Source organism: Siniperca chuatsi, linkage group LG20, assembly GCF_020085105.1.
Source record: "Siniperca chuatsi isolate FFG_IHB_CAS linkage group LG20, ASM2008510v1, whole genome shotgun sequence".
Classification (NCBI taxonomy): Eukaryota; Metazoa; Chordata; class Actinopteri; order Centrarchiformes; family Sinipercidae; genus Siniperca; species Siniperca chuatsi.
The window spans coordinates 17426784-17436575 of NC_058061.1; the positions used below are offsets into that span (position 1 = coordinate 17426784).

A 9792-nucleotide genomic window follows, 5' to 3' on the forward strand; every position below is an offset into this window, starting at 1 on the left:
GCCCATCTTCTGGGAGTCCTCCTCTCCCACCTCCTCATCCTCCGCCCCTCCGTCCAGATTGTCATCAAAGGAAATTATGTTGGTGATTTTCTTTTTCCTCCGGCGCTCCTTCCTCAGCCCTGAGTCTGGGTGGGAAAAGATGAAAATGAAGTGAACAAAAACCTCAATCTCAACCTTGAATAAAGTGAAACTTAAATTAATTCAGTACTTTTCACCTGTCTAGACAAGCTCCCTCCAAATGTTCATATAAGTTTAGTACTGGTGACATCAGCATCTTAAGTTCATTTCAATTAGGCCTTTAAAAGTGCATTTCTAATAGACTGATAGATAGATCTGTGGTTCAACTCTCTCTTCCTTTTCAGAGCCAAAAATCCTGCCTGTGCATTAACGAGTCTTCTACCAGTGAATAACGTGAATGGGTCTTCCCACCTCGAGGAGCTGGCACACCAGCTCCTCATTTACATTCATTCCAGTGGAAACTTTTAACACCACACAGTTTAAATTTAAAAGCTTGTTCATCCCTCTGAGCAGAACATAGGGAGAGGAAGCAGCGTGAGCTTTCCCCGATGGGATGGACCGGGGCAGACTAAATGAGGTCAAACAAGGAGGCCGACATTCTGGAAGTTTATTCATTTCACGGGGGATTTTTTCACTCTGGCAGCACTCTGCTGCAGATGCCTTGTGTTGCATCCACTAGATTTGTCCTACCAGTGCAAACTGAACCATATGTTGTTTTACTGTTTGTGCTGGTTCTGTGGTGCTTTTGTGACATAAACACTTTTTCTAGGAGTAAAAATACAGTATGCTGCAATACTAAAATACAGCCATGTGTCCATCCTCTGTCAGATAGATTTATTTCATGTTAGAGCTAGAGGACCATGATGTATGATTCACTGCATTCAATGGGTGGACAAAATAACAAACATCTTACAATACAGTGAATTAGTCCAGAAGTAGATACCATGTCTGCAAAATTATGTCATCTGTGAAAGAAAGAAAGGCTAAAAAAATATTCTACTACATATGCTGAAGAAAACTGTATTAGCAAGAAGGAACACTGTTCACAAGTTCACAAGCGAACAACAACCAATTTTGTATTTCTTGCATAGCTATTGTATTGTACACCCCCGTCTGTTGCAGCAAACAAGTCATATTAAATATTGCTGTTTCCTACCAGCAGAGGTGCTGCGTGGCAGGACAGGTAGTGGGTCTGAGGCTCCGTCCACTCTGGGGGTGAAGCCAGGCACCACAGCCGTGGCGGTGCTGATCTCTCGCAGCAGGCTGCTGACCCCTTGAGTCGACTCTTTCCACAGGCTGCCGATGCCCTGCGTGGACTCCTTGAGGAGATGGGATACCGAGGAGCCTCCTCCTCGCGTCACCCCGCCGTTCAGGTCAGTGTTGTCGATGTTGATGGCAAACAGGATGGAGTTCAGACCTGAAGAAAGCAGCAGAAAGAGAGAGGCAAAATGTAATTTATCACAGCTGAAGCTTTTAAACTTCTGCAAAGTGCTTTGTAAGCTTTTCTGGGCACACAGAGCAAGAGTGGGCAGCCTCAGATGAACTCATGCTATCTGCCTGTGTTTGAAAAGAAGGGAAAAGCTCTGGCATAAGATCAGTGGTATATATTCTTAATATTTTAGAGTTTGTGCTCATCTGAGTTGCGCTCATCAATAGTTCAACAGTAAGAGCACAGCCATTAACACAAATTCCCACCAAATCCAGTCCTGCTAAACAAGTAAAGTGCAAAGTCAGTTAAATAACTGCTGTTACAGCTGCTCTGTTTGTGTGACGCATGTTTAAATTTCAATGAGATTGAAAGTGAGGCTGTAAGCCTCATCGCACACCGGAAAATACAATGTTTGGATGGATAAAAATGAAGACAACTTTGCTGTTCTGTCATCTCAGACTGAGACTGCCAGGCTCAGCTTTAAGTTGTCAGACTTGGCTCAACTTTAATCAGTTTTAGCTGTGCTTTGCTATTGTTAGCACACTAGCATGCTAAATGCTAACATGTTAACATACTAACTGAACGCATTTTTGCAAGCTATAATTACCATATCATGCTATATTTATGCTAATGTTACATTATATGTAACATTAGCATGCATGTTAACATGTACACTTTGTCATCTTTAGCTGTACATTGGCACGTAAAATACAAACTGTATGCATGTTAGAACACTAACAACATTAACATGTTAACAGGTGTTCACTTCCCTTTGAGTGGCATTTCTAACTACAATAATGTTTACCATGCCATTGCTTGGATAAAATTCAGCCACAGCACTAGCATGGTTAAACATTTGAGAAATCCATGTCCCTACTACAGTCTGGTGTGTAGTATGTTGACCTAACATTAAAACACAAACTCACCTGCAGCCATGGTGGGGAGCATACTTGCTCTCTCTTCATCGAGAATAAAAGCCCAGTCTTCATAGTAAGTTCTAGAGAACAGAGAGGAGGTGAAGTAACATCTCGAATCAAGACAAAAAGAGGAAAGCCCTGCATACCTGAGGAACTACCAGCTGTACAGAGGATAACTGTACATGTGAATAGATTCTGGAGTGTCAGTGTAACTTATGAAAAGAGCATGTATGCAAGATCACACAGATATGCAAACAGGTAAAATCATTCTCATATCAAATCATGGTCATATGAAAATACTAATATTTTTATTACTGACTAGAGTGAAAGAGGTTATGGTGATTTGATAAAACATACATAAACCCCACACACACACACACACACACACACACACACACTGTACTAACCCCAGGCGTGGGCGGTCAGCCAGCAACGTGTGCAGGTAGCGCTCCAGCGAGTGCTCATTGAGGGCGCAGCGCAGCCAGGCACGACCCCGGCCCAGCTCTGAGGAGATCTGATGCAGGGAGTAGAACCGTTGGAGCTCGTGGCGGTTTAGATGCTCCTTCACATAGAACCAGAATGTCAACTCTGGTGGGGGGGGGGGTAAAAAGAGAGAGGAGAAGAGACAAGGGAGTAAAAGGTGGTAAGACAAAGGAGTGGAAAGATTGATGGTTGATGGGTTGGAGGGAAAAATATGTGATACGGTAAAGGAGAGATGGGACGAAGAGTTGGAGGGATGGATAAGAACGAAGCAAGGGGTATGCAAATTGAGCGGTGAGAAAAAGAGGAGGTAGAAGTCACAGAGAAGGCGCAGGGGGTGAAAAAAAGAGGCATGGAGGGAGGAAGAGGAAAACAGAGAAAGGAGGAGAGAATCAGTTCAAAAACAACTGTTCTTGAGTTACATAATAGGTTCAAGAGGTCAGTGAAGCAGTGGCAAAAACAATTCTGGAGTCCTGAGAGTCAGCACATCTTCAGTCTCTCATTAACAAATACCCACACCTCCTTTCACGCAGCTCCATCCTGACTTCCTACCTGTCACCTCTCCAGCTTCTGCATATTTTTTTCTATAACGCAGGGGGAAAAAAAAAAAACGTATGTGGGTATGTTTCAATGTAGAGATTTCTGAGGTGAGGTAATTTATTGGAATGAGTGCTATGCTTTTCTTTTGCATTTGATTAGCATATAACCTCAGAACAATGTGTTAAAAATGATGGCTGCTATTTCTGGGCTTGGCTTCATTAGGGAGCTCAAAATCCACAAGTTCAGCCACAATCCTTTCTTCTAATTGACTGTGAAATACAGGAAAACGTCAGATATGCTAATGGCTCTGACGTGGTAGCCATTACAGAAGTCATGCATTTCTCCTCCATCTGGAATTAATAGCCATGTGGTTCTTAAATATGACACAGTAGAAACTATTTAGTATAATGTGAAACTAATGTCTCTTAACAAGCAGAATGGTCTTCATAAGCTCTGATGGCTGCAAATAAAACTGAATCTTGAAGCTTTTCATACTGTGCTTTTCCTCATGGAGATACCATAGAGCAGTGATTCCCAATCAGGGGTACTTGTACCCCATAGCAGTTGTCGGAGGGTACGTGGAAAGGTGGGGTAGCTCAAATAATTTGATAAATTAGAAATTATGATTTGATTTAAAAATATCCACATATTGAGTCAACTATAAACACCTGAACACCACAAGTTGCCAGAAATAAAAGTGAAAAATAGTTAGCAAGCGAGCAGAGAAGCAAAGATAAACAAACAGTAATGTTAGTGGATGAATGACTGCAATAGATGGTAATGGATAATTGGTTAACATAAACAGCTACAGTTGAATAAACAGTAGTTAGCTTAAGGTTACTGATAAACACTCAAAATAGATAGCTAAAAGTAAAGAACAGTTAAGAGATAGATAAAAAAAACAATGTATAGGTTTAACAGTTGAAATACTTAGCTAATGGATAAATGATTGAAAAAGCGAATACTAATGGATTAACAGCTGAAACCGTAGTGTAATGGAAAAGCCACTCCAAAAAAGGGGTTGGGAAATACTGCCATAGAGCACAAATACTGCAATTCTGAGCAACAACAAATAAAAACAACATGAGGCGTCTTCAGCGGGATAAAGACTTAGGACCCTTTCTTGCAAAAAGTTAAAATATTTCAATTAAATGTCAAATACAAGGATGGCTGTGATTTAAAAAAAATGCAGCTCTCTTCCTCAGGGGACACTGAAAGGTAAAGGAGAGGAATCCTGAAAATAAGAACAAAGGAGGGGAAAAGGAGGATGGTACAACATACTGTATATTATCTGCTATATCTGCATTTTTTCAACACTTCATTAGTTATATTACACTGAAGGAAGTATTCAAACCCAAGTTGTTTTTTTTGACTGCACCATTACATCAACTGGAAATATCCCAGATTTCTTCTGCATTTTTGTACCAGCCAAGCTACCCTGTAGCAAGGTTAGCATTCTCAGGTCTCCTTTATCCAAGGTAAAGGCTCGAGGCTAATGTTAAGTTGCTGCCTTGACTTTCACCTTTACCTGACCTGAGTCTAACAGACCATACAGCCAGTTACAAGTATCGCACCTGCTTCAGTCTTGCTGCTGAAGCCCGCAGCCTGCTTGAGAGCGGCGGCGGTGAGAGCCAGGCCTCGGCTCTTCCTCAGGCCATGCTGCAGCACCGCTTCAAACTGGGCACATAGACAGATCACCCTGCAGAGAAAAAGCCAAGTTACTGTTAGGATAGAAAGGGGATTTCTCATTCACTGATCGATGTGAACAGTACATGTACACTGCTAAGAAGGAGTTTGTACACCCCTTGAGAGTTTTTATACCACTTGAAATTATGGGTGCACTTTAAATTCCGCTAGAAGTACCATTATTTAAGATGTGAGTTTTTATTGCTTTGAAATTTGAAGACCACCACTATGTTACAAAAGGGATGTTTTCTGAATATGAATCCATCCTGCATCATACAATAATTTAAAATCATCAAGGCCGAAATGGTAACTAATGTTCAAAAACTGAAGCTACAACCTCAAAATGAGATCTGAGCAGCACAGGATATGAAATGTTGATCAAATATTCCCCTCTGACAGCATTAAGATCTGATGAAACAAGGTTAGTACAGTACATAATTGTTCATACATACCCAGTTTTTCCTTTTTTGAACGTTATTAACATCATAAAACTGAACTTAGTTATTTGCTTAGATATGATGGAAAATATTGGAAAAGCTCTCCGACCAAAAAAGCAAAAGGTTTTTTATTTCATTTTTTAATTATTTTTGTAGCGAAGAAATTGATCCTCAAGCTGGGCATGTTGCCAGAAGAGGGTGAAGGTAAGATAAGCACATACCGGAGCCAAAAGCACCACAGCAACAACACACGCAAACCAAATAACTTCTTGGCTGCTAAACAAACACAGATTTTACAAAAGAATGTCTTGGTAACAGGCAGCTTGTCTTACCTGCTGTCTGAGTCTGTGGCAATCTCCTTTCTTCCTCCAAAGCGGATTTGGCACTGGAAAGATATAAAGGGAATGATAATAGCTGCCTCTGAAATACTTCTTCAAGGAGGTTCAAGCATTACTCCGGATTAAATATTTTCAAGATTTCAAGGGCCTAAATCGCTGGAGTAGCCACAGAATAGTCTTTTTCTAATGAACAGTACTGATGGTGCACGATATTGGATAGTTGAATAGTTACATAACTAAAAGCCTCAACTCAAATTCTATAAAAACCTAAGCATCTTCACCTGAATTAATGCCCCATAATGGTCACTGAATACAGTGTACAGCGAGCTTCTATAAGGAAACTCTGTCCTTGAAACTAGAAACCAGTCCAGACTAGCCCTGATACTGTACATGCAGTTCCCACTTTCTTTTTTCCCCTCTTTGAATGAGAAAGGACATCACATCAAACCACATCTGCCAATGTAATGTCTCCTCAGAATATGACACTTTAATACCACTCAAATTCTACTCTTTATTTTCCCAACAAGTCTGCACTTAATTCAATAGGAGATCAACTTGTAGAAGTTGCAAATAGTGCTCAGTTTTACTTCCTCTAGTGTGTTTTGGTATACAGAGAAATGAGAAATGAACTAAAAGGCATTCAGACACAAACAAACCACAAACTTTGGCAAATGTTAAATAATGTTCTTGTTCCAGAGAAAGGCATTATTTCAATAACACTACACACTTTTAAGGTGAGGTGACTTCTTGACCACGTACACAGCTTTAGCATTTGGAAGTATCTTTCTTTGTCCAGCTTTCACTTGTAAACAGTGATGATCATTTATGGCAGATCCAGATCACTAATAAAATGAATACATAGTTCTTTATATTAAAGGCCAATCTGGCTTCGAAACATGCCAAAGAGCTGAATGCCATTTTGTGGCCCTCTCCTACAATGCTGATCAAATGGGGAAAGAAGTGAATGTTTGGGGTGTAGAAGCCGTAGCAGATTGTGGAACTGTGATGTATACAAGAACTACAGACAACAGGTGACTCACCTGTTTTACAGCATCCAGCAGCCTCTCCAGGAGGTGCTGCCTCTTAGTATCACTCTGCTGAGTGCCTGCAGCGGTGAACACAGACAGACAAAAGGACATTACCCAAATTTAGTTTAATGATACATACAAGAAAATTACTGTAATACGAACTCCATTTCCCAGCCATTGCTTGTTCCTGTATTAATTATGCATGTCCAAGAGGAGAGGAAGGATTTTAACTGTTTGTTTATAATGGATGATTTCAATTATTACAGCATGAAACCCCCCTACCTGTATTACACCCCTGCCAATAAACAAACAAATAGAATGAGATAAAACAAACTCAATATTACAAGAACTTTCCGTGCTGTAAGCGCATTTACAGCAGAGTTGATTAATGTGCACTGTTCCTGTTAAATAAATCAATAAATAAATCAATTGGGCTACTTTAGTATGTAGTATTCCCGCAAGACTTTGTGTTATATTTGTATAGTAGCCTTCTATAATGTGTTTGTTACACAGTTACAATTAGAGCTGAAAGGATTAGGAGATTAATTGATTTAAATGATGGACAGAAAATAAGGAAAAACTATTTAGATAATTTAGTTTGAGACATTTTGTAAGCTAAACCCCAACCATTCTGTGGTTCCAGCTTTTCCAATGTGAAGATTTGCTGCTTTTCTCTAATTTATATTTTTGTAAACTGAATGTCTTGGGTTTTGTACCGTGGGTCTGATAAAGCAAGAAGTCTGAATGCATCACTTTAGGCTCTGCGAAAACAGTGATGGACATTTTTCACAATTTTCTGACATTTTATTGATTAAACGAATGATTGATAAATCAAATCAGCAGATTAACTAACAATGAAAATAATCCTTAGCTGGAGCCCTAACTATGATTCTTCTTTTTTTAACTTGCCACTTCAAAACAAAAGCATCGGGTGTTTTCCGTGTTGTCACAGTGAGTGAACCTGAACAGTATGTGATTTTGTGGTTAGCCATGCATTGGACAGATGCACATAAAGAGCTTTCATACATGTAACACTTTAGAGCCTTAGAAAGTGCATCTGAATAGTGTTGAATTGCTTTTATTTTCTCTGAAGCAAAAGCTGGGCATCTATCTAATAATTCACTAAGGTTTAAAGGACCAGAAAGGCCATTTGCTGGATATTAACATTGGGGAAGTAGCTGCAGAGTCCTAAGCTTTTAACAAGTCAGCAGAAATCCCTAACTTACTGTCTGAACACAGTCGCTAACAAGTTACTTGCATCTCCTCGTGCATGCGTTATTTGACATTTTGTGCTTTAACAAAAGGCAATGAAACTCACCGTTCATTCTGACAGCCAAACTCCGTTAGCAGTGACATCCAAGCTAAACAGTTCACCACCGATATGATTCATCCCTTTCTGTAGCTGTTAAGAGCAGAGGCTAGCTATGCACCGGGCCCATGCTGCCTCTGTGGCCGAGCTAGACCCGCCCAACCGTGGCGTGAGGACTGACGCTCACACGGTGAAAGAGAGGCCTGCCGGGTAGCCGCTGGGGCTGTGAGTCTACCACAGTCTGACATGTAAGTCCTGTCAGAAGCCTAATGAGCGGATAAACTGTACTAAGCACAAGCCAGAGTGAAATTTCAGAGCCGTGAAATCACCTGTCTAAAGTGTGGTGGAGCGTTTAGGAAAGTGTTTTCAGTTTGAAGCCTGTGGCACTGCGAAATAGGGAAACGGGGGAACTGTCAAGGTCACATGACAAAATACACAGCTGTCATATGACAGGAAGGCCTTACCGGGAGTTGTAGTCTGTTATGGAAATGCAAAAGTAACATTTTCAGGTAGAGAGATGGTAAGTATTTCGTGGAATTTGTGCAGGGTGAACCAACATTGACAAATCTTTTTTATTTGAAATAGACTGAACGATTGAAACCTTTATTTAAGTCTTTAAAGAGAAAAAAGAAAAATACTACGTGAAAATCGTTATACACAAACGCACACACACATTTTAAATTATTAAACTATATATATAACCAATAATAAACAATACAAATCTAAATATATATTATATACATTGTTTTATATATTTTTTTATTTAAGTTTGTTTAACTTGTGGATTTATGTTATTGTTATTAATTGTAATTATAATGCTATTTATTTAGTTTACTGCTGCTTGGAAATTCCTGTTTAACTGTCATATACAGATGCAATGCCTGTATATTGTTGTCAATGTTGGGGGGGAGTTGAAATAAAAATGTACTCATATTGACCAACTATGTCTGGAAAATACAATGAGTTAACAGTGAGAGTTTTAATTTGACTTTTAATAGTTTATCTTTGGTTGGCCAATAGTAGTTGGGAATATAAAATGACATCCAGCCAATGCAGTGACAGTGGGCGGGTCTCCATGCCCAAATAACTTTTGTCTTAGTAAGGACAGACTGTACAGACCACATCAAAGATTCAAGTATCAGCTGCCTGAGTGACAGCTGAAAGGCAGCCAGCTGTCTACTTCAAGGACATGACATGCCCTTCAGGTAATAATTTATGAGAAAATTAAATAGAAAACAGAGAATATAGAATACAAGTCTGAGAGTATCTCAGATTTAATTTGAGAATATGTAATTGAATATTGGATCAAATTTTCCCACGTAAATATTCATTCATTATTCATTTAGATTTGAAAACTATTCTCTACATAGCTGAATTGTTTAGCTGCTGTAGACAAATTTTATATTTTTGCATGTTTGACTGACTAGAATTTAATTGTAATTAATTAATTGAAAGTGTATCACTTTTCTGTGTCAGTATTTTTCCTACAATTAGGACAAGATTACAAAAAAATTACTTTTCTAAGAATTTACAGTTACATGAGTACTTTTGTGGGAAATTATAGGAAACCATGGACCCAAAAAAGTGTTTAAATTGTCACCCGTCTGTAT

At 39.3% G+C, this 9792-nt stretch overlaps 1 protein-coding gene across 1 annotated transcript in view; it reads right to left on the reverse strand.

Annotated features, from left to right (window-relative positions):
• snx29 (sorting nexin 29) overlaps positions 1–8618 on the reverse strand; it is a 128990-nt gene extending 120372 nt beyond the window's left edge. The window contains exons 1-8 of the mRNA XM_044178470.1: positions 8192–8618; positions 6886–6950; positions 5840–5892; positions 4959–5083; positions 2772–2952; positions 2374–2444; positions 1175–1435; positions 1–125 (exon numbers count right to left, since the gene is read on the reverse strand). The exon at positions 1–125 is cut by the window's left edge and continues 278 nt beyond it. Coding sequence (XP_044034405.1) covers positions 1–125; positions 1175–1435; positions 2374–2444; positions 2772–2952; positions 4959–5083; positions 5840–5892; positions 6886–6950; positions 8192–8198 — 888 coding nt within the window. The 5' untranslated portion in view covers positions 8199–8618. The remainder of the gene's footprint in view (positions 126–1174; positions 1436–2373; positions 2445–2771; positions 2953–4958; positions 5084–5839; positions 5893–6885; positions 6951–8191) is intronic.
• Positions 8619–9792: the final 1174 nt, after the last annotated feature.